Genomic DNA, 25,740 nt, shown 5'->3' on the forward strand with positions numbered 1-25,740 from the left:
TGTGGAACTAATGTAATGCGGAACTACTGCGGGATACGCAGATTCTAGGGACACCTAAACTGTAGCCCCGCCTTAGCTCTGAAGCTTGCCAAGCTCCTCCGCCAACATGCAGTTTTTTGCCAGGTCGACGGTAGCAGAGAGTGAGTCAGAGATAGCAGCACTAAAGGAGTATGGCGATTGGTTGCGACCCACAAGAGTTCCCCACCGGCCTCTTTAAGATCGCAAGTTTGGCAAAACTTTGAGAGTGTATGGCTGCAGCCTGGAGCCTCACGTGTCATGTCCTCTTGTCTAATACCGTCCCCGCCTCGAAAACGTGGGTCTTTGGGTCAGTTCCAGTAGGCTACAGGCGAGAGAGTGGTGGATAAGACGAGGACTGTGTGTCGGCGTTGTTCAGCAGTTGTTGGGTATGTGAGTGGAAATACATCTAACATGCTAACGCATATCCAACGCCATCAACCAGATGTGCCAATCGCTGGAACGAGACAAAACAAACTGTCCAACTTCTCCTCCCTACAGTGCTTAACCAGCCTTTAGATACAAATAATTAAAGTTAAATTAAAGGGAGAAGAGCTTGGATGTTAAACAAGAGATTATTCATTATTTTACCTATTACTGTTAAAAAAAGCAAATACATGCTACTCTTTTTGCACTTGCTCTGTTTACTTTAAGTTTTAATTTTTGTATTCCTCCTGAAAGTGACTTTATTTTGTGGTTGGATTGATAGCCTACATCTGGCTTCAGGTTGCACTAAAAATGTATTTTACTTGAACGGTGCAGTGTTAAACAATTTTAATAAATAGAGATTTGAACCTTATTGAAATTTGTTTTGTTAATAATGGAGCAATGGGAAAATAATCGCTAATTGAAAAATTAATCGTTAGATTAATCGAAAAATGTATCGTTAGATTAGTCGACTAATCGAAAAAATAATCGCTAGATTAATCGTTTAAAAAAATAATTGTTTGGGACAGCCCTAGTTCGTACCAGTCATTTTAAGGGGATGTGTGCAGATCATTGTCAAAAATCCTAATAAAACCCACTTTGGTTGTAAGATGTGACAAAAAATGTGGAAAAAGTCAAAGAGAAATGTAGAATCTCTCTGAAGTTACTGTTTATTCCTTCCTTTCCAGTAAAGCTGCTGATCATTAAACTCCTGAGTGATTAATGTGCCCTATAGCTGCGTAATAATCTTTAACCAACATTTTAATAGTGTTGGTTGCTGCAGCACAGCTGAATATAAAATGTTTTTTTCAAAGTCAATGCAGGCAGTTGCTGGGCATCCTAACTGGAGGAAGAATGATCACTACTCCCTACAGCTGCTCTCTCAGTCAATATCTATCCCATTTGCAAAATTGAAAAAGCAAATTAAAAGACAGAAATGAGAAACATCTCCACTCAAGTCACTCAAAGTTTGACGTTAAGCAATATTGAAACGAGTTGGCCCACAAGTGTGCGATCCTAATTGAGAAACAGGGCAATGTTCAATTTCGCCTAGCTCTCCCTTTTCTAATATTCTTCTCTCTGCGTAGTAGTAAAGTGAAATATTGCTTTCCAGCAGAAATTATAAAAAGACCTCAGAGAGCCACAAGCATTTTACCATTTGTTCATGAAAATTCAGATGAAGCCAGAGGTCTGTCGGGAGGGTTGATTGTGGAACAAGGTGGAAAAATCAACTGCATGGGAAGTAGGATGTAGAGGCAAGTGGCAGGAGTAATGTCAACTTGCATTAATCACAGCGAGGGGATAAAAATCTGTTCTATGCTTGCAATACTGTTTATGAAACGCCTTAAAAACAACACTATAAGGCCAAATGGTTTCCTGAGTTTGGTTGGAATATCTTGACTGTACCCCCATTTGATCTCAGAGCCTTGACCTCAACCTTTAGGATAAAATGGAACGCAGACTGCGAGACAGGCCTCAGTGGGCTTTCAGACCAAAAATAGTCATTAATATTATCAATATTATTATAATAGGCATTCAAAAAATGCAAGGGGCTACCTTGTCGGGGGCGTGCTGGTTCAGGTACTGATGAGACGATTAAATACTATCAAGAAGATTCAGCTTGAGTGACAGATTTTTGAGTTGACTTGGAAGACTTATCAGACTCCCAAAATGCTGCACATCTCTATGAATGGATTTTATAACTAATTTAAAATAAAAAGCGAATGTGCGCTTGCACGTATTTGATTGGCTGGCGACAATTTTTTTTGAAAATGTTGACGTTGCTTTGCGACAAATGTTGAGCAAAGTCTTCTGCACGAAGATCTGTGTTTTTTTGCCAGAGCCCTCCGCGTTGGCACCCCTACTGAATCAAGACAGTGATCCCATTCAAATGAAATGAATGTTATAGCAGCATATTGATGCTCATGGTTTTGGAACGAGATGTTAACCAATCACATACAAATGAAAAGTTTAGCTGTCCACATGCTTTAAATACAAATAACAATACATTGAATTAAAAAATATTTGGAACAGCATGTGTTCAGCATAAGGTAATGATTCAAATTGAAAATCAGTACAAATGTGTTGCCTTCATTAAATGGATGAGTAAAGTTTGTGAGCACTTGGAAAAGAGATTTGAGATGAGCTGCTGAACAACGTGTGTGCCTGTGTATGTGGGTGTGTGTGTGTGTGTGTGTGTGTGTGTGTGTGTGTGTGTGTGTGTGTGTGTGTGTGTGTGTGTGTGTGTGTGTGTTGTGCTCCCTCACCGGTGTACAGTACTCCACCATGGGGTAGTTGAGCTTGTGGCCCTTGGCTGTGCGCCCAGAAAAGAAGCAGCTCTGACACACGTCGTAGTTAAAATGCTTCAGACTGCGATACCTAGAGAGAGAGAGAGAGAGAGAGAGAGAGAGAGAGAGAGAGAGAGAGAGAGAGAGAGAGAGAGAGAGAGAAGTAAGGAAGGTGAAAAGTGAGCTAAGTTGAGTTGAGAAGTAGTGTGTAGATGTCACTTTCATCATGTTCTCAAGGTGTGTGTGTGTGTGTGTGTGTGTGTGTGTGTGTGTGTGTGTGTGTGTGTGTGTGTGTGTGTGTGTGTAAACATTTGTAGCCCTACAACACGACTCATCTCCAGGCTAATACTGAGGACTCCTGGAGAGCTGTCGATTTCCCCTGTCACTCTTACAATCGCGCACCCACCCACCCACACCCACCCACACCGATCCACACACACACAACCTTCTCAATATGCTGACGTGTGACAGACAGTTGGATTTTCACCAAAACACAACAACTGTCAGGATGTTGTCCTCAGCAGCAGCTGTAGCCAGAAGGCCATTTAACAGCTCAATTGAGACAGGAGCCGTTCAGACATAATAGCTTTAGTCTTTTATCTTTCTCTCCTCTCCAGTTCTCTCAAGGTTAGCTGACTGATGAGCTACGAGAGACTGCCATATATCAAAAGGATGCAACAGTGCACACGACACTACCAAGTCAAATGCGCCATTACATACTGACACGCAGCATATTACTACAAGGATGGGGCGTTAATTCACCTTCATAGCCGGAGGTACTGAGATGGCCCTTAATTAATGAGTTCATCCATTTTTGGTTAATGATGGAACCTGTATTGTCTGGTCTTCTTAGCTGACATCCTTTTCTAAAACATGGTTTTTATTAAGCACCTTTTCAAGATTCCATTACATATGCTTTACAAAGAAATTATCAATATATAATAAATGCAAGCAGTGATTTAAATAGGAATAAAGGATAAAAATGAAAGCATCAATACCAATAGAAAGGACAACAATAGTAATGGTGACTTAATAATGTTAGAACTGACTGGAGGGAGGTATGTACTTTGGAGCCAGCCCATTGTAGCACATAGCTTAGTGGTTATTGTGACAATAAATATACTTAAGATCAGCATCACAGCAGTTTTGATGGTTCTATTTTGATGGTTATTTTCCACCTAAACACAAAAATGTTTAATCAAATCATAATTTTATAATTATAAATCATTTTTTTCAAATTAGTTCAGCTACTCCACAATTGTTCCACCTACTCCGTGGCAACTGCAGAAGTACTCACAGGGTTACACGTACCCTGGTTGGAAAACACTGAATCATAAAATACCATGACCAAGAAGATATTAAAACAAAAGTAGAGCAATAAAACCGCTTTAAATAAATCAAGGTCAACATCCAATGTTACACTATTAGTCCTACAAATTATCACACTTTTTTATCTCACTGGCATTTTGCAGCAGAAGCCATTATGTTTTAAATATTGCTGGCCAACATTAAAAGTATGCAAATGCAACACATGCTCAGAACAAGTTTGCTTGAATGCACAGGAAATGGTGCGTATTGAATGTGGCTAGGTGGCTTGTTAGCTATCCCACCAACTGCAACGTTTGAGTTGACATTTATCAAATGTAAACATAGCTGCTGACACATTATCCTTTAAATTTAGTTTGAGGTTCTTGGATGATCCCATGTACCATGCTAGTTTAAAAAGGACAGCGACTTGCAAGGGGGGGGGAAATGAAACAACCGGCTATGCATTTTCCTTTCTTTCTCTTTCTCTCTTGCTCTCTGCCTTTCCCTCCTTCCATCGCTCCCTCTCATCGATCAATGACAGAACTCGGGAGATGTGTGCTTCATCAAATGTCTGACTGTATTTCTCTTTCTGCTGGCAAAGCAATGGATCTGAAGAGGACATTCCAGCAAACCTACTTCACTTGGGATAGTGTTACACATATCTCCAGCCACAGAAAAAGCATTTCCCTGCACAACTGGTCAGCGAAAAACTAAATTTTATGATAACTTGACTATAGCATAACACACATTTTTCTTACCTGTTGTTACTGTATATGGGTGTGTGTGTTCAGTTCATTTTAAAGAAGCAAGTTTATTTTATGATCGGGGACAGTGCAAATTAATAAAACACATGATTTCCCATGGGTTAAAAAAGCCAGAATTAGCCAAAAGGCTATTTTTCATTTGTAGTCCCCTGCCCTCGATGTTAAAAAAGGCTTTTTAAAATACAAAGAAACAAAAAGACAACACAAGCAAAACTTAGCACAAAACATTACAGAAACAGAAAACAAAAAAACAAAGCAAACACAGAACTTAGCACAAGACAAGACACAACACAGAAGCAGAAAGATGTACAACAAAGCAAAACAAGAAATAAAACAAGGACAGCCATTAAGAACAATAAAATCAGTATTAAACTAGGAGGAAACAATAAGTAAAATTCATATATGTTGACTTTACAAACTAACAGAATGAATGTATTATAACTGGGTTTCTGCAGGTATAAGCAAATCTCATTTCATGCTTTTTCATGCCCTTTTTCATGCCACTTTAAACTAATTTCATGCCCATGTCCAACTGCAGATACTTTCACACACAAATTGTAAGCATTTGACAATGCCAATTTTTTATATTTGAAAATCCAAATTTAACTGTCAGATGGCTCAAAAGACGGTTTACAGTCATTAAACGCAACAAAAGGTGCTTCACAAAATAGAACAGAAATACAAATATTTAAAACACTGTTCACTGAGCAGCTCGCATCTCTGCCCTGCGGATCTCAAAACAACATGCACCGATAATTAAAAGTAATGAACCTATACTGCTTACGGCAGTAGGCAAATTCGCCAAAATCATGTCAACCAGTCCCAAAACTTGCATTTTCCCATTTTTCCGTCATTTGATATTTCCTCCGTTCTTTCACCACAGCGTACACTCACTCACACCATAGACAGTAGACTCACACTCACCGCACGTTGCATTACTAGCATCCGGTGTCGCAACTTCGTGCACCAGCAGTAAAAAACAGCCAGCCAATTAAAAGGTCAACCATTACGCTATACTTCCGATCAAAATTAGATTTAGATGTTTATATATAACAAAATAAATCGTGAAAAACAATGTTTTTATTCCATCAAGTTTACATAATTTTTAATGCCTTTGAACATCGAAGTTCATGCTTTTTCATGCCAGTTCATGCCTGAATTTTCACAAAATCTATTTAATTACTTTTCATGCTTTTTAATGACCCGCGGAAACCCTGTATAAATAGTGTTAGTGCTGACATATATATATTTTAATTTAAAGTTTTTATGGCTTTTTGTATAGTGATTCAAGTGGTTTCAGTGTGCTGTGGTTGGCCTGGGACCAGCTTGTCAAACAATAATTCAGATGGGTCAAAATCATAGAATGTAAAAACATTTTGGCAGCCTCTGTAGACATGTGATTTCTGATGGAACGAAAATTAGCAATATTTAACTTGATTGTTTTACAGATTTTTTTCACGTGACTTAAAAGGAGAGGTTCGAGTCAATTAGCACCCCAAGATATTTAAATTCACTCACAACCCTCAACCATTATGTGATGATCACTTGTGGATCTATTGGTTTTGCAAAAGAACATGCTAACTGCTTTAGAGACATTTAGTTGCAGGAAGCACTCTTGTAACCATGTTGTAACCTGAGCCATGGATCTGGTGAGCTTAGCTGCAACATCTGCTTTTGGATGCTTTGGTGTGTGTGTGTGTGTGTGTGTGTGTGTGTGTGTGTGTGTGTGTGTGTGTGTGTGTGTGTGTGTGTGTGAGAGATTGTCAGTCCTCCACAGTATCACAGGGTGGTCTGTTATGGATTGTTTGCCAGCCAATCATCTCTTTGTGAACTTTGTGAATGTGGCAGTGTGTGTATGAGTGTGTTGCTGTCTTTGTGAGAATGTGTGTGCATGCTTCCTTGCAAACCACCGGATGGTATTTAGTCAGTAGTGTATCAGCTGTTGACATTTAGGTAAATGCCTGCCCTCCAGAGCAGATCTGCCCTTTATGCTCAACCAGGAGAGAACAACACAGAACACTGCCACATTTGCTGTTTGTGTGTGAGGCCTGTTACATGTTGCAGACTTGTCTCGTTATTTTGTGTGTGTGTGTGTGTGTGTGTGTGTGTGTGTGTGTGTGTGTGTGTGTGTGTGTGTGTGTGTGTCTCTGTGTTCACCTGAAGCCAACAATAGGACACTCCTTGCAGATGTTACACTTGGCCTGATGTTTCGCCGTCTCTGCAGCAGCCACTCTGTGCAGGACCGGAAGCCAAACCATAGACTGGGGCTCCAGACGCATCCAATCAACAAACTGCCTGGGCTCCAGCTCCACCTTATTGGTCACCTGCGAACAAAAGAGACAGGGCCAAGAGTTAGGAGGATTCAAATCAAAGGTTCAGCAACCATGTGAAGTTTACAGTTTCTATAAAAGTTCAACAAAGCTGACAAACTGTAAAGGCACTTTGTAGCATGATAGAGAAACATATACAACATAATTCCCATAAATGAATAGCAGGCTGTAACTCTTTGCTTGTTACTGAAAGCCTACTAAAGATGCAGACAAATTTAAGATGACCATACATATTAAAGTGGCGATTCCCTCAGGCGCGTTACGGCCTTGAACTGTGGACCAAGACTAAATAACTTTTACGAGCTCCTTATTCATGTTTATTGGTTGAAAAACCTAACAATAAACATTGATTGATGCCAACACCCTCAATGCCCTTCTCCTACACGCCCATAGCTTTGCTGTTAGCTAACAGCCATATTGCTCCGTGCAAGTAGCTATGAAAACCACCCCCAAACTCCTACTCTTATCTGCTGCTCTAAACTTTTGGAGGTGTAATTGTTTATGTAACTTGTATTTGTCTATTGTTTTACATACTCTGGATGTGAAACTTGGCTTCTCCAAGAACAACTAGCTAAAAATCAAGTGTCCACTTTCCAACATTTCAAAAACCAACTTGTCTACAAGAAGAAACTTTACAGGACACAAACAAAACATTTACAAATTATCTTTCAGGTGAATATTTGTTCGACTGCAGATTATAATGAGCCCATTGGAAAAGCCAACACAGGGGGAGAAGCTTTGACGTAGCAGTTGTTACCGCTAAACAAATCCAAGACGACCTTTCCATCATCCCTTCACAGAAAAAGGGCAGCGAATGCAGCAAAGGGCTCAATACATTTGAAATAGGAGAGAATAATCAAAAGAAATAGAGTAAGTGTGCGTGTGTATGTGTGGGTGTTCCCTGATCCCTTCCCAAGGCTTATAGTGTGCAAGACTGTAAGTGTCTCAATTTGATTAGCATATCCCCCTGAAAATAAATTCATGCTCCAAAACAAACTATATAGAGGCGCATTCAAACCTTAAAATTGGAATCAGGAATTGGCTTTTATAATTAATATTTGCATTTGTTTAAAAAAAAAAAAATTTCACCAGTAAGCTTTGGTGTGTGATAAGGGTAAATGTGTCCATAGCACCAAATATCAAAAAAGGTCAAGTACCAAATATTTACTCAGATTTGTGCTCTTCGTTTCTCATCTGAACTTTGCCAACTGTTGACTGTATTTCACAGTTCTTGTACAGCTGCTAGTGTTTAGACAACATCAAACTTTTGAGAAGTTTTAGTTCAATTGTAGAAAAACATGTGTATATTATAAATGATACCCAGCCCTGAAGATCACCTGGGTATATGCATTTGAGTTGATCAATCACTGATTATTTTTAATGTTCAGTAAATTACTGTATGTTTATTTTGAAAACTTGAAAACCATAAAATGTTAAGTATGATTCTTTTAGATGGGTTGAAGGGCATACTGTAAGTTACTAGTTGATAAATGAGAACACTGCCAATGACACTTCCACCCTGATGACATCTCAAATCATCTTTACATCCTTCACCCTTACATTTGACCTTCCCCTGAACAATCAGAGTACCTCTCCGTCTCTCCTTTCCCGTACGCATCTTCGCCTCCCGTCCCTCCTACGTGCCATCTAACGGCAGAATTATAGCACTTACAGATTAATTACTGCAGAGGAGAGATGGCTGAAAGTATGGCTAGATAGGGGGATGGATGGATAAATGAAGGAGAGTGACAAAGGAACAGTTAAAGAGGCCATATTTATGGCGGTGCAACTCATTCATCACAGGCCCATTAAACTAAATGGACTGGGTGACTGCAGTGTCACTGGCAGGGCAGACTGACACACAAGTGGCACAGCACTTTGCTTGTGTTTGTGGGTGTATATGAGAGAGAGAGTGTGTGTGTGTGTGTGTGTGTGTGTGTGTGTGTGTGTGTGTGTGTGTGTGTGTATGGGTTTTCTACCTGCCAAGTTGATTTGATGATTGAATGATTAACGAGCAACTGGACTACAGCTGGCACAGCAATTCATGATCAAGTCGGTGAGCAATAAGTGCATGTACTTGTGCATGCTGACCTCTCCGTTTGCATGTGTGTATTAATATGTCATCAAGAAAGTGAATTGTAGGCAAGGTGTTTGGCTTTTATCATTACTTTGAGAAGAAAAAAGGAGAGCGAGATAAGGCCTAAAACTGCATCACTCTGCTATTTTGAGAGGCGCAGCACAGGAGATCAGTGAAATTTATAGCTTCCTAATTTTAATGTTTGGATCCCATTTATGACTGCCGAAGCATGAGCCAGGGGAGAAAGTGTGAAAAATGAAACAGTGATCCTGGGGGATGAAGACATCATTAAATGCCAGTAACGTCCAGAGATAAAGATGGGGAAATTGGTTAGCTGGCCGCGGTAAAACACTAGAGGACAGCCAGCAGAAGACTGGAGGCCATTTGAGGCTTCATGGTTGGTCAGCAGAGCCTAAATATTGAAGCACTTTTACAGGATTGAGAGAGGCAGGTGTTAGATAGCTGGGAGACACGGAGGAGACTGAGGTGCTTAATGACTTCTGCTTTGGGAAGATGCACCGAAACGTAATCTTTTACAGTACTGATTACCTGCCAAAAACTATTATCAATAATGTAACTCGAAACATACTGACCACTTTGACCTATAGTACCTTTGGTTACTGTGACTCTAAAACCTTTACATTTACATAAAGCTAGACAAAGCCATGGGGTAATTTAGAAGCCAATGCAGAAATGTTGGCAGAGTTCCAGCATTGTTACAACAGCCCAACAATAAATGCCCTCTTTTTGAATCTCAAAATGTTCAGCTTTTTGAACATTGTATCAGATAGGTGTTGATTCATGTCACAAACTGGCTCAGAGAGTGTGACAAGAAGTAGTCCATGCATGAAATCTTCTTTGGATAAAAGTGAAATATCAGCCTTTTTTTTTTTTTTTTTTTTTTTTACAAATATCTTTCAGCTGTTTGTAGCAGATACAAAGCGGTGAACTCTGTGCCTGGAGAGGGTGTACCTGACTGCAGGACTAACAACACCTGAATGTCCCCTGAATATGTTGACATGCTATTTTTTTCTTTTAGATATTATGGAAATCTGTAGGCCATTTTGAGAAGAGTTGTTTTAGTTTAGTTTGTTTAGTTCTGGCTCGAGCCAACTTTGCAAGCCCTAACCTTAACTAGCCTTGGGCTGCGTTAGGGTTGCAGCTACTATTTTCATTAGCAATTAACCTGCTAATTATTTTCTTGATTGAGAAGTTTGGTCTATAAAATGTCATAACATTGTGCGTTGTGCAACCAACAGTCCCAAAATCCCAATGTACTGTACTCAGTTTACGCCTATAGAGGGTGAAGAAAACCAGAAAATATTCACATTTGTGAGGCTGATAGTAGTATTTATTTTGGCATTTTGCTCAAAAAAGTATTCAAATTATTTATTAATTATCGATGTAGTTGCCATTTTTTTTTTGCAATTTGAATAATCTATTTTAGTTTTATATTGCAAATTGATTCACTTTGTCCATGCGATGAGAGTAATATACTGTATACGTATATATAATTGTCATCATATGTGCCATGGACAGTTTTATAATGATAATAGATAAAAAATTATTACTTTATAATGAAAGGAAAAATGTATTTGTGCGTTGTTATGCATGCATCCATTTCTTTATACAATCAGCATTTTAAGATTTGTTCCCCATGCCTATAATCTATCTAACTGACTGACATGTATGCGTTCAGTGCACATCTACATTGTGTGTGTCTGTGTGTGAACATACGTGCTGGAAGCAGCTGCGGACACTGGGTTCGATGTTGGAGCCTCCGAAGGCGGCCACCTCCCCTAGCTGCCTCGGGACCTGGATGGCTTCATGTAGCAGCAGACCAAGCTGCCTCTGGTCACATGTGTCACCTGCTGATGCTACCTGGCTGAAGAGGTCTGAGCGGGGGGGGGAGTGAAAGAGGGAGTAAGAGAAAGAGTCAAGCATGTGGGTGATATTTAAAATGAAAAATATAGGTATAAATAGATGTAAAGGGAGAAAGTGTGACGGTATAGCACGTAGTGGGAGGGAAGGTGTTAGTGTTAGTTATGTAGGTGGGAGGTGGTATGGAGGACAAAGAAGAAATCAGGGAAATTATGCATTTTTACATTCACTTTTCTTTTCTTTCCTTCTTACATTCCAGGCTTTTTCTCCTCTAATCTCACTCTCCCTGCCTCCAACTATTCGCCACATTCTCCCAGAGATTGACAGAGCTGTGCTGGATATGGATTCCTGCCCAGTGACACGCAGGCTCGGCCAGCTAACACGTTATATTTTAGATGAAGTTATGGAACATCCCCAGAGCTCATGCACAAACTGAGCAACAAGAGCAGATAGGGTAATCCGGAGAAAGAGGAGAGGGAGAGACGAAGGGCATGAAGGAATGACTTTGATCTCTGTGTGAGGCCTGTCACACACGTGACGTGTTGTTCGTGACCCGCTTCCTACACACACCTCTTGTGTCCTCTGACTGATCAACACCCACATCTCCAACTCACTACATGTCACAAAAAGAGTGTTGAATGGCAACATGCCTGGTTAGGTGTGTGTGTGTGTGTGTGTGTGTGTGTGTGCGCGCATGGGACTGACAGCCAATGAGACCGTAAAAGAGTAAAGGAGGAAAGGCGCAATCAGGCATACTTGATTCCCTTCTCAGGCTAATAGAAACTGCCAGTGGAACGAATAGGCTCAGGCATTCTACAGCAAAAGAAAGGGAGGAAGAGGAAGAGGAGAAGGAGGATGAGGAAAAGAAGGGACGCAAGAGTAAGTAAGATACAGACAGTGGCACTGTTGGATGGATGAACAGTGGTGCGAGCAGTGACAGCAGAGAAAGATAGACAGAGAGATAAAGCAGCAGAAACAAAGAGCAGGAAGCCAAAATGACAGTCTCCTCCGAGTGCAGCAAGCCTATATTCACACTCGCTAATCCTCAAAAATAAATCAGAATAGAAAATAAATAAACGCGTAGGAGGTCTCTCGTGCTATTAGACAACCCGTTCTCCAGCTCCTCTCTATCTTTCTGTGAGTTTGATTAAAGTGCCCATATTATGGAGAAAAAAAAAAATCACATTTTCTGGGATTTAGGGTGTTATTTTTGTGTGTCTGGTGCTTCCACACGCATACCTGTTACAACTTACAGAAGAAAAAAAAACATCCATGCTGCTTTGAGTGAGATACGGGTTTCTGAATGTATCCTGCCTTCAGTCTCTGGGTGAGCTGGTCAAAATCGGCTTAAACATTTGGTGTGTGCTAACCACTTTAGCTAATACCACATCAGCTAGCTGTTTCTCCAACTTCGGTCAGTACACGGCAGGACAAGCTGGGAGACTTCTTCTAAACAAGGGCACACTTCCAACTTTGCGTGGAATACCTGCAGACGAGGGACATGTAAGTAGTTCTATAGTGTTGTAGCAGTGTTTTGCCATTGAGAACAAGGTGGCTAACCGCTAGCAATGCTAGCTTCTAGCTAGTAGTCCTTACCTAGTTACTGCGCATGTGCAACTCCCAACAAAGATGGGAAAGAAGTGTGATGCCTCACTCTGTAGCTAAAACAGAGACCTGAACACACAAGGTGAAAAGAGGAGCTGCAGCAATGTGCAGCAAAACAAAAATATGGTGTTTTTTGAAAATTAAACCATGTAAACCTATTCTGGTACAACCTCTAAATACAATTATGAACCTGAAATTGAGCATAATATGAGCACTTTAATACTGCTGGTATTACAGCCATGCTGAAGCAGTTTGGGATGGACTCGCTGCAGAATGGCCTGTATAGGGGGGGAGGGGGGACAGCGGTGCGTTTAAGTGCATGTGTACATCAGCAGATATCTTACCCACTCGTTAGCACTTACATTTGTATTTCTCCTCCAGGTGTCCCTTGGAGAGAGAGAGCAAACCGATCTTCATGGACAGGACGCGGATCTTCCCACTGCGACCACTGCAGAGACCGACCACACACACACACACACACACACACACACACACACACACACACACACACACACACACACACACACACACACACACACACACACACACACACACACACACACACACACACAGGCAATGAGTTGGTCATATTTATTGTGGGGGTATGTTTGTGTATAAACAATATGTTTATGTGTTCATATCAGATCTAAATTATGTGCAACAGCAGTGACAGAAAATCATTATGTGCTTGGAAAGAGAAGAATATTCAAGTGTGTATGTGTGCTCTTGTACTTCTATCATTGTGGGAGAGAGCTGGTGAGATTATTATTGCATTTTCTGCGTACCCACAGACAATGTTTAGACCAGTAAGCATGTTTGTTTACAGCACGTGAACACACATGTGAGTTGCACGTCTGGTCTCAAAAAAACACAGCGAATAACAGCCATTGGTATGCCAACTGAGGCACTTGCTGGTGGTGAATATAGCATGTTGACAATGCCAGAATATATGGAGTAAAAGCATATGAGTGTGTAATTATGTACAACATAATCATGCACAGACGACACCGATGCAGACTTGGATTTGAACACAGTGATAAGATGCATTAGTTCTGCCACTTTCATCCAATCCGATTTAATACATTTTACACCCTGTATTGTGTAAACAAATACAGTATTATAGCAACCCTGATTGCAGTCTTCAGTTACATTTCCAAAAGGCGAGGATGCAGGTGGCAGCATGCACCATTCCCAGGTTTTGTCATAATCTGTGACAAATTCAGGAAACTAAGGAAGCTCATTCATAATCCTCTGCCCTAAATCAGAAACAGACGACAGATGGCAAACTTACGTGTCGTAAACATTGAGCAGCCAGTTGAGACACATGTCAACACAGAGCGGCACGTTGACCAGGTCCTTGTGCTCCTGCTCCAGGCCGTCGTAGATGGACGTCAGGCAGTTGATGACGTCAGGGACAGACAGCAGCTGACTGTTGTTGGTGAGCTTGTGCTGCTCAAAGGTGTTCTGGGCCACACTGAGGTCTAACAGGTCCACTGTAGAGGAAGAAGGGGAGGGAGAGAGAGATGGAGGTAAGAGTGGGCAGGATGAGAGGAGTTAGATGGAAAACAAAAATAAGGGAAACAATGAGAAGACAGAAATGAGGAGGATGGGGAGAAAAGTGAATGTGAAGAAGAGAGGAGAATGGAGGAAAGTTAAAACAGAACAGAGGGAACGAACAAAGAAAAAAAAAAGGGGTGACAGGATGGGAAAAAAAGAAGGAGTTAGAATCATTAGTAACCTTTCCAACTTGTTCAATGGGCTTTCAGCAGCGGATCAGATTTTTCTAAAAATGCCAAAAATGGCACAGACTATTCATAGAGGCACTTAAAAACTGCAGACTTGACTGATATTTTGTCCAAAATAGTTCAAAACAACTAAGTGCGAGAGTCTGCAGGAAGTACAGACAGAGAACAGACGAACCACTGTGGTGAAATATTAATATGAGAGAGAAATCTGAACAGCAAAAGACAAACGAGGAAAAAATGTCAGACTGAGAGCAGTCTGGTTTCTTCTAATTTAATTTGTTGGCTACATCTTCAATGACGGAAAAAAAGGAATGTATTCATATCAATATCTCAATAACACTTCTATACTGTAGCTATCACTTGTGTCTGTTTTTGAAGGGGTGCTGCTGATGCATGCCACTCTCCCATAATGCACAATGTACAGTTGCTTATGTAATACTGTGCAGTATCTCACAGTATGCAGTACAGGCTATATATATGCATATGTATATATATCAGATTTGGGACACAGTTCAAGTGTTCTATTCTAGTGCATTGTTATTATATCCTCTGTCTTGTATAGAGATAATGACATTCCTGATGAGACTAGGAATAGATTGGCATTTTGGTAAATGTGCTTATTGCCTTATTCACACTCTTGCTGAGAGTTAGATGAGAAGATCAATACCACTCTTATATCCGTCTGTTTTTAAATTGAGACTGGACCTAGCAATCAGTTGGCTCAGCTTAGCCCAAAGACTGGAAACTGGGGAAAAACAGCTAGCCTGGCTCTGTCTAAAAGTAACAAATCGGCTTATAGGTCACGTAATTAAGTATTTTTTTGTGTTGGCAAGAAAACAAATAAGCGTATTTCCCAAAATGTTGGACTGTTCCTTTAACAAGATTGTCTTAATGTACTGCTGACTCAAAACTTGGTGGAATTATTATCAAGTTTGCACTTGGGATGCTATGTTTTTGCATGAATTTACAGACTTAATAAGGGCGAGCTCAGATCCTGATGGGACTCTTAATTAGTGTTTTATTCACGGCCCACTGAAAAGGTGAACCAGTTAACCCCAAAACATGTGGACAGTGTACAAATACACAAGTGTGTAAATGTGTTCTCTGCTACAGGGGTTTCATTAGCATGACCAAAATGAAGGCTGTTACTGTGTAGATATAGAGCATTGCTTAAATAAATGTCACAAACATTTTTTTAACTTATTTAGACCTCCCCCTTGTGTACATTTCTATTTTCAGGGTACAGAATACAGTACACTACTTCCATCAAACAAATACTAAAATACAGGAGGTTCAAAAACGTTTTACAGATATATTAAAATTGAAACAATGGACAAAAGGTTTTCATGAGGCATGAAGCCTCTATATGCATCTCTCCCTCTGACCCTTTTCCACAAACCATTTACACTCCCTGTCCTGCAGCATGTATCCTACTCACCTCTTCTCCTCACTTAAGTCTCCTCAGTTGCCCTGTTGTGTGCTCCTTGTCAACCCCTCCATAGCTCCTTGCCTTATGTTACCCCCTGCTCCCCAGACAGCTCTAATTACTGGGGTGTATCCACATGGAGCTGGCACAGCACTGCAGCCATGCTGTCAGAAAGCACGACTTTACTTCTCTCTAGCTTTGTCACTTCACACGCAGATATGAAGCAATGAGATATGAGAGGCCGTGGCACATTAGCCGGATGCCACGCAAGCTCATTTGTGCTTCACCAGCCCCCTGGCACAGACTTAACCCAATTAGACGTTTTATAGTATCCCTGTCATGTGTGTGAGAGCCATTCTCTCACACACACACACACACACACACACACACACGCGCACGCGTGCACGCACGCACGCACGCACACACAAACAGGTCTCCAAGCAAAGATTCCACATGAATCCAGGCTAATAATTAATAACTACTGATCCTTCTGCTGTGTGTATGTGCTGGCATGTGTGTGTTTGTATGTGCGTGTTTTGTGCTGTGACTGTTCTAATCTAATGGATGAAATTGAATTGCAGTGCCCCAAGTCAAAATCACTCAGGCTAATGCATTCCTGTCACAAACACACGCATGCTATCAGAGAGCCAATATGAGATAGCAAACTAAAACGCCTGAATCATTCAAACTTATTAACAGCCAACAAACACAATCACACACTTTGATACCCACGGTTATTCAGGTACACAGGACTACGCTGCGCACACACACACACACACACACACACACACACACACACACACTACATGAGACATAGTATACATCATCTGTTTGTTTCAAACATGCACACAGAGCAAACTTCCTACAAACAGCAGGATGTAAATGAGCGGCGTGCGCTTGCAGTGTGTGTTGCTATAATAATGTCAACAGCTGGATAATAGTTAACATTTGTCACCATTATTACACTGTGCTGAGCACAAGTAGCTGCTGCCGTGCTGGTTGAAACCTCACAAAGGGGGAGTCTGTATGCACCTGCAGTGTGAGTGTGAGTGTGTGTGTAGATGGGGTTGATGGCCACCTGAGACTGTAGGTAATAGCCACCTTTATCAAAACAGCAGCTCTCGTTTTGAGAAATCTTTTTTTTTTTAAAGCACAGCCTAAAAAATCCCACCTGTGCACACCAAATGAGGCTATGCTCAACAGGCTTAACACAAGCACCAGCTGTGACTGTGCATAGTCAAAATCATGCACACACACGCATACTGACACAGGGTGTGTAATTTTGAAGCCAAAATATCCTTGGCTCCTGCGCAGTTCTGGCAAAGCTTCAAATCATTACTGCATCCCCTCGTTGCACCCAGACTTCAAAGGAAGCAGACCACGACTGTAGGTTTTAAGGTGTGTATGAGTGTGTGTGCGTCTTACTTACAGCACAGTGCTTTCTGTAGTCTGCGGATCTTCATGGCTGTTCGGTATGCTGAGAATCTCACATTATTCAAGTCCGCTACAGGCAGGGAGAGAGACAGAAAGATGAGAGTAGGTGGACAAAAAGAAAAAAGAGGCAGCAAGTCAGAAAACAAAGTGCAACAGAAATCTGCCTACTGGGCAACACAAGCAGGACCTCTGTCTTCAATGAAAGCTGACTTTTTGTTAGTTATTGTCTACGGAGATGACCGAGGAGAGCGGTGGCTGATGTGGACTGCTTAATTAGGTTAGTAATTTCTGTCTCAGCGGGGGCCGGTGCTATTTGTTGAGCTGCTGGCCTGCAGCAAACACTCCCAAAGTTTCACAGCTTATTACTTATCCGGCTGCTCATTAAAGAACGGTCATACTAGCCCCCCCCCCCACTGGGACAAACACATGCATATGGATATGAACAGCACGAAAAGATCAATGTGCAATTTACATCAAATTAAATGTAAACTGGAGTAAACTAACTAGACAAGAGAGACATGGGTCTACAAGATTTTGTCGACCCCTCACAAGAAAACCTTTCATTGGAACTTTTTTACAAAAGAAATGCTATAAAACAGTTCACAGTGAATTTGGTGGATTATCCAGTGTGACAGGAACATAGGATCTAGTCAGAAATGTTGCGGTTACATTTTTTTAAATGACATTTTTTAATATTTGGTTGTTTCGCAGTGGAGGAAAGCTTAATGGCGGTATGTGCAATATCATAAAACATGGCCAAACTATCTGATTGGCCTGATACTGTATCAATAGAGGTAACTGAGAAAATAGTTTTTTGTTATTAGCTTAAACTGACCTGTTAACAAGATTTTGGGTAAAAATTATTTCAGGACCTGAAGACACTGAGGGCCAGATGTACGTACTATTGCGAATGTAGCGTTATCAGCGCCATGTTCAACCCGCAGAAAACACACGCTGTGATACTTCAGCTTACGTCGTATTTACCAAACCTAAAGTTCATCGGGTAATCAGTGCCTTTCTCCGTCCACTATACCGTAAATTGCGCTATAGCAAAGCGTTAGGTACTTGTGCTATGATACGGCTGAGTGCAGACTGCGATATTCCCACTGCTGATGCTTTGACTGTTTGAAATGATCCTGATGCCAATATTTGTAATGTAGCGAGGAGTTTAACAACTGCTGGAATGGGATGTGAACGCCGAGTCGAAGATTCAATATCATCTTTGATTTCTTCCAGTAAGTGTAATATTGCATAACGCTTCATGATTTTGTGTTCACTCAACTGAAAAAGTGTAATCCATGTGGCAAAAATCCTTTCAGCTCGTCTCCTTGGCCTATGTCTTCATCTTGCTCGGGTTACTGCTGCCATTTCACCAGGAGGCATATGCGAGGAAACCCATTTCCGGCTGGTTTACACCTGGTTTTAAGAGGCGGAGAATTTTGCGCGCTGTCACGGGCGTTTTTTGTACATACCGCAGAATACATAATTAGGCGCACTATACGCTTCCCCTCCCATCTCTTTATGGGAAACCCCCACTTTCCCCTTGACCCTCCCGTGAATGCATATGCATGACACGGAAAAGTGCAATTTGCCATTTTCAGTTCCCGCGACAGGCAGTCTGCGCTTTTACCTCAGTGTGGCCTGTTTGTACATACCTCGCCATGCTTTTACGCGGACGTTGCGAAACAAATACGCCTGAAGCGGACGCAAAAGCGTTAGTACACCTGGCCCTGAGTGATTGTGTGTGTGTCTTACCGAGTGACTGGTAGAGTTCTGTCATCTTTGGATGGTCCCAGCAGGTTGTCTGTGTCTGGTGACTGAAAACCACAACAACAGAGGAGAACCATTAGACCATTAAGCACAAAAACACATAAGCTGACACACAAACAGAACAGGAGACACTGACGTCAACACACACGCACACACACACAAACTTTCAAGACTTATCACAAAAGAAGAAAAAATTACAGACAAATCTACTTTGAAACCTAAGGTACACAAAAACATACATACAAAATACCACGCCACAAAAACCTGGCCAAATGAACACACACTTGAAATTACACACAAGCTAACATCACTATTATCACCATCGCTTGATGTGTGCAAACACTGTCGAACTCTATTGTCATTGCGCACAAATTTGGGACAGCGGCTACAGATTCCTCCATAAATCCATAAATCATAAATAACACAAAGCAAAAATGCCCTCTGAATGAAACAGAGACACACACACACACACACACACACAAACCAAGCAAAGATTCCACATGAATCCAGGCTAGACACGTACTGTGAATCCCTCTCATCACCACAGCATCTGTCTTTTCAAACACCATGGGACATAAATATAAGGGGACCTAGTCTCCACTCCCTGTTTGCATTTCTGCTTTAGACAAAAGCCTCACAGACAAATACACACAGAAAACATGAACAAACCAAATCTACTGAAAAACCAACGCTATAAAAATAAATAAAGTAACACCGTGCTACAACTGATCAAACATGGTTGCCTTCACACACAGGACAGCAAAGAGGCAGACTTTTCTCAAGCTGCGGCTGCCAATCAGTGCATCTATTTGAGCTTTGCGGGCCGTGATGTGGCTGCGAGTGTGTTTCAAGAAGGCATCTGGCTGTCAGAGGCCGCACTCAGATCTGCGTGGAATGTTTGAGAAGATTTCTGGAAGACGTTTTTTAAATAACAGTCTGTTTTTGAATGCAGAGGCTCCCTTGTGGTTTCTGTGATGGCTCGCTCTCCACTGACAGGCAGCAGGAAGTGAAGTGGAGTGCTGACAGTGAACTGAGGTGGCCGACAGGAGCCCTCCGCGTACACAGACGTTCATCGCTATTCAATGGCCATACAGACTGAACCCTTTCCCACCTGCACGGGCATTGCTAATGCCTGGGGCTTTCAGTGCTGAGGACAGGCTCGTGTTTTACATTACAAAGAGCTTGCCTGAATGATGGTTTCAATGAATCCAAGTCAGGGGATTTACTGTTATTTGCTGCACACAAACACACAACAAGGAGGAAGAATGTTGGACACCCAGGCCACAACTGGCTGACAGCTATTACCATAAACATTTGTGTCACTGAAGTGTAGATCATCAGAGACATGAATAGAACTGGTACAATAATGAGATGGGACGCACAATCAACTCGCTACACAAATCCGTATCATATTTATGTACACACACATTTCCATCACTCACAACTCATGAATGCCATAATGAGGATGACTGAGTTGTCAGGTTCAACTGTACTCAACACTTTCCCTTCAATGCATTCCCTTTGTAATGCCTAAGCAATCTTTCTGTTGTCCTGTAGGAGGAGGAAAAAAGATAACTGTTGACACGTTTACTACAAAGCTGCTACAGTTTAGATAACACAGCGGGAAACATTCCCAGACGAGAGGAGAGGAATCAGAGAATATTAAAGAGCAGGGGACAAAAACAGAGATTTTTGGGCAGATATGAGAAAGCTTCTTGGGGATAACAGCAGTACATCCTCGGTGAACAACAACCCAGAATGAGGCCATCTCAATCTAAGGTTGCTTTCACACCCGTTATTTGGTTTGTGTTAACACTGGCTTTTTACAAATGAACAGATCACGTAGGGACCGTTTTGCTTTTACACCCCAAATTTAAAAGGCACCAGAGATCAATTAGGAGCGGACTGAGACCCACCTTTTCAAGCAGTCCCAGTTTAGTTGTTTGATTGACAGCTTTTAATACCAGCCTGAATGAACCAAAACCAAACAAGTAAACTCACCAGAATTACTTGAGGTTAGGTGTGAAAGCACACTATAAAACCTGCTAAATCAAGGGGCATTATTTGATTGGTTGAGCAACAACACAACAGCTTTTCTCTGTTTTATATGATTGTAACTTGAATAATTCTATTGTTTTGGACTGGTGATCAGAAACGGCGGTTTTCCTGATACTTCAGGAGCTGGCTAACCGTGAGCGAGGGCGTCTTGGGATGAAGCCGCTTGGGTCTTGTGTACTTCCTGTGGCATTTGCCTTCATAAACATCATTAAATGATATCTCAGAGTAAGCTTCAACAAATCAAATGAGGTCATGGAAGGGGACACTGCAGCAGGCGGAGAAAGAATAAAATGTATGCAGCCACTAGGGTACTGTGAGGGGGGGTGAAATAACTTTCTACATGATGTTTTTATGACATTTTTCTCTCACAAGCGAGCAATGTAGCGAAGCTGAAAACATCTGGCAGAAGTGTGCTGTCTTACTCTCAGACTATCAGATCACCACAATAACAATTAACCTTATCAAAAATAATTGCTATTTCCTTTGACATATTCAGTTTAGCGTTTCCATTTACATGTAAATGCCACAAAGTTCAACAGAAGGTTAAAGTGGTTTTGCTAATTATTCAATTCTTTCTTCTGCTTCATAATTAACCATAACCACAATTTCCCCACATCTAGTGACTATGCCTGTCTTTCCTACAAAAGGTACAGTAAAAGATCAGAAAATGTCAATGCCCTATAGTACAAGGGGTAGAATTATCCCATCAAACTGTTGCAACTTCTTCTGCACAGCTGTCACGCACTGAGAGAGCGGCATCAATAATCATGAGTGTGCAGATGAAAGATTACTTGCATATTTGGATGTCCTAAGGGACAGAATTAGTCAAATATATGAGTAAGCAACAGGAAGATTTCAGGAACTTTTCTTTTTCTGGTGACAGCGAGCTGCCAGACTGTGACAGGTGAGAAGAGCCTGCATTCACCAACTGACATCCTCTGTCTTTCTCTGGTTTCACGTCTCCTCCTCTGCCTCTTTTTTGCTCTTAAAAAAAATTAACCCCTTTCCTCCCAAAGTTCAATATTCTGCTTTTGAAATACAGTTCAAACTGTTTCGGATACTTCTTAAAACCAAATTTCGTCCTACACAACACCATGAGAAAGGGATACATAATGTCCACTCGTGTGTATATAAAGGCTGTCTGTTCGGTTAGGTCCAACCAACCCCAACAACTGTTTTCTGATAAAAACACAGACAGACAGCACATCCAGAAAAGCCTTGGAACTCAGAGGAGACTTTCTCTAATCTATGCAGAGATGTAGTCTTGCTATATTTCCCCTCAAAAAGCCTACAAGGCATGTGAGCCCTCCCCAGAAGTGTCAGAATGGGTGAAATGGGACAGCATGTGAGGTTGCCAGCATGAGATGGCAGGCACAGAACTTGCATGAAGCCATTTGATTTTTCCACCCCAATATGTCACCCGAACTCATCACTACAGGGGGTGGACAAGGCGCGGTTTTAATCAGGGGCCCATTGTCAGCCCAAAGAAAAGAGGCAGAATATGAGAGGAGATGGAAGAGGAGGCAAGGAGGGGTTTGGGGAAATGAATGTGTCAAGACGGGTGTCCCAAGGATGTCACAGCACTGAAAGCAACCTATGATTAGTTCTGGAGATGGATTTAGAGTTCAGTTTTCAAGTTGCAAATTAAGTGGGTTTGCATGAGTGTGCACCAGCCTGCATGTATAGTTGTGTGTGAGAGAGAGGATCGGAGAGAGGGCAGTGTATAGCACAGCAGACTATCTTCATTTTAAAATGAAATGAGAATGAAAAGCCACACACTGAGGGAAAATTTGGGGATTGGATGGGAAGAGGATTGATTGTCTTCTTCCTGTTCCTGAAAGGCAATTTAATGTGAAAGCCTCCATGGAGAGGAAAAACCTGGTCCAACCAACCTAAAGGCAAAGACTGAACATATGGTGTGTGCTCAGAACAGTGTGTGTGTTTGGTTAGCAAGTTTGAGTTTGGTTCCAGTTGGAGTTCATATGCATCTTTGGGTGTGTGTAAGCGTTTCCTTGCCAGTGAAAGGATGTGTATCTCTATTTGTGTGTCTAAATGCACGTGTGTGTGTGTGTGTGTGTGTGTGCGTGTTTGTGTGTGTGTATTGTTTTGTGCGAATGCCCTTGTGCACATGTGTTTTGTTTGTGTGAGTGGGCGGATGCAGGTTCATTGGCTGGGCACATCTGTGATCACAGGATGTTGTTGACTTTAAAGTTCTAAGCCTGTCCTCCAAGTTGTTGCCCGTCTCTGGCTTTCATTTCTGATCCCCCTCTAGTGCCAAGCTTCAGGCCCAAACACAGCGCAGGTGTCCCTCCCCCTCTCGCTTTGTCTAAATCCCTTTTTTCTCCATCTCTGTCTTAGCTGTCCAGAAGCACTTAAATGCACCACCCAGCAAGAGTCTTTCTGAAAACAGTCTCAACTGTACACTAACTGATAATAATATAACGTTACCAAGTTTTGACAATACTAAACATAAACATAAATGCTTTGTATTAAAACTTTTTAAGACATTTTTCCTATCACTGATGAAGTCTGTGGATTAGAGCTGAAGATCTTTATTATTTTACACAGGCTCGGGCCGGGCTCGGGCTTGCGCTTCGGGCTGCATGGTATATGAGCGGTCAGCTGATGCTTTTCGATTTACGAAAGACAAAGGAGCTGTGCGCGTGCGGCGCAGTCTCTTTTTTCTTTCTCTCCCTTTTCCGCCGAGTGGTGCGTGTGCCCGCTTGCGGTGCAAAGCGCGTCTGACCCTCTAATGATGCTGATAGACGGCCTTTACAGTCGGGCTGTAAACGGGTTCGGGCTTTTAAAAAGCTGTCAATCAAAATGTACGGGTCGGGCTTGGGCCGAACTCTGTCGGGCTCGGGCCTTTTCGGGCCATACTTTTAAGGCCCGATTACAGCTCTACTGTGGATGAAGATTTTTATTGTGGGTTGTTCTGTGGAAAATTTGATTTGATTTATTGGGATCTCCATTAGCTGGGGCCATAGCCATAGCTATTCTTCCTGGAGTCCACCCAAAACTTGTGCAGCTATACCATACAACCACCAAACAAAACAACATTCAATACATCACAGAAAGAAAAACAGCAAAAATAATAACAAGACATAACAACATTCAACTCAACACAATGGCACAAGGGGAGTTTTTAGAAAAAATGGCTAGTTGACAATTTAACTGAGATGGTGACATTTAGACTCGGGGCACAAGGCGATTTAAGGGGGCAGCCCTATAAATTACACCAGTTTTATCATCCTAAATCACAAATCCCTAAATCCCAACAGAAACCAGAGAAAGAAACAAAGAAAGCAGGACTGACAAGTGATAGCTGAAACTGCTACACAAAGATTTTTCTAAAATAAGGATGAATTCAGGTTTGGTTAGTCAGCAGTTTACTGACATAAAGTTTCATGATTTCTGAATAATGAGGTCCTATAAACTTTCAGAACCAACATTTCCTGAACAGTAGAGAAGCTATCTTGGTTGCCACAACATAAATCTTTTCTCTACCTGTTTTATTAGAAACCTGCTGTTTGGCCTGATTTGGCAAAGAATTTGACGTTGAGCTTTAGTTGTTAAGTCACTAAGAGAACCGTGTGGGAAGCTGCCCCTGGGATTTAGTTGGGTGTTATCTATTCAAAAGGAGGTACAAATGCTGGACTGAATGAGAAATGTGCAGGTGAAACGGCTTGAATTTTAAAATACACACAATGAGCAAATGAGCAGAAAGTAGCTCACAACTGGGAGCTTTAATGTAAAAAGGTTAAAATGTATTAAGATTCCACACAGAAAAATGTTTGAGATAATGGGCTATTTCAAAGTCAACTATAAAAAGAATTTGAAATGCTAAATAAAATAAAAAATATCGACTCCATCTGCATGATACTGCCCACATTTCAGTCTACATTGAGAAGGATTTAACAGTTGGAACTCTACAAACCCATCAATTTTCCCTCCAAAGATGCCAGTTAAAGTCATCAAAAGATTAAATGACTATTCAGTATATTTTGGCTTGATTGCATTAACTTGCATGACCAAGAAGTCCTGGCCTCATGAGGCATATTCAATATGGAAAGTCTTATTGCTGATATTTTTACAAACTTGCACAATCTACAGATAACAGGTTCTCAGTTCTAGGATAGTGGTTCCCAACCTGGGGATCGAGACCCCAATATTGGTCACAAAATCCAAGGGGTCAAAAGATATGTACCCGGGGAAGGAAAAAGACTAAATTCTGCTACACATACTTTATTCATTTTTCAGACTTTTCTCTAACCTTTGCTTTCATAAAAAAAAAACACTTCGTAGTTTGACCTCTAACAATTTGTCAAAACAATCTGAGACAAGAAAATCACTCTTCAATTCAAGTACTCACACCTCACAGACGCGCACCCTATGACAACAAATAGACAATGCATTGTGTTAAGAGGTCACACGCGAAACTAATTTAAAACCATTAATAAAGAAGATGGGGATAAATACCAAAAAATCAAAAGAAGTGTTTTATTTATTTTTTTAGCAAAAGCATTTTCACATACACTATCCTGACTGCTCTGCCTTGAATGCCAACCAGTGTAGAATAATCACCGTCTCACACACACACACACAAAAACAAA

General features: G+C 41.3%; 1 protein-coding gene across 7 annotated transcripts in view; it reads right to left on the reverse strand.

Annotated features, from left to right (window-relative positions):
- Positions 1 to 25,740, reverse strand: part of utrn (utrophin) — a 188,528-nt gene that overhangs the window by 26,892 nt on the left and 135,896 nt on the right. For all 7 annotated transcript variants that reach the window (XM_039782730.1, XM_039782734.1, XM_039782732.1 and 4 more), the window contains 7 exons: positions 19,055 to 19,116; positions 17,295 to 17,369; positions 13,986 to 14,187; positions 13,057 to 13,142; positions 10,946 to 11,103; positions 6,959 to 7,125; positions 2,709 to 2,820 (listed from right to left, as the gene is read on the reverse strand). In XM_039782730.1, coding sequence (XP_039638664.1) covers positions 2,709 to 2,820; positions 6,959 to 7,125; positions 10,946 to 11,103; positions 13,057 to 13,142; positions 13,986 to 14,187; positions 17,295 to 17,369; positions 19,055 to 19,116 — 862 coding nt within the window. The remainder of the gene's footprint in view (positions 1 to 2,708; positions 2,821 to 6,958; positions 7,126 to 10,945; positions 11,104 to 13,056; positions 13,143 to 13,985; positions 14,188 to 17,294; positions 17,370 to 19,054; positions 19,117 to 25,740) is intronic.

Source organism: Perca fluviatilis, chromosome 18, assembly GCF_010015445.1.
Source record: "Perca fluviatilis chromosome 18, GENO_Pfluv_1.0, whole genome shotgun sequence".
NCBI lineage: Eukaryota > Metazoa > Chordata > Actinopteri > Perciformes > Percidae > Perca > Perca fluviatilis.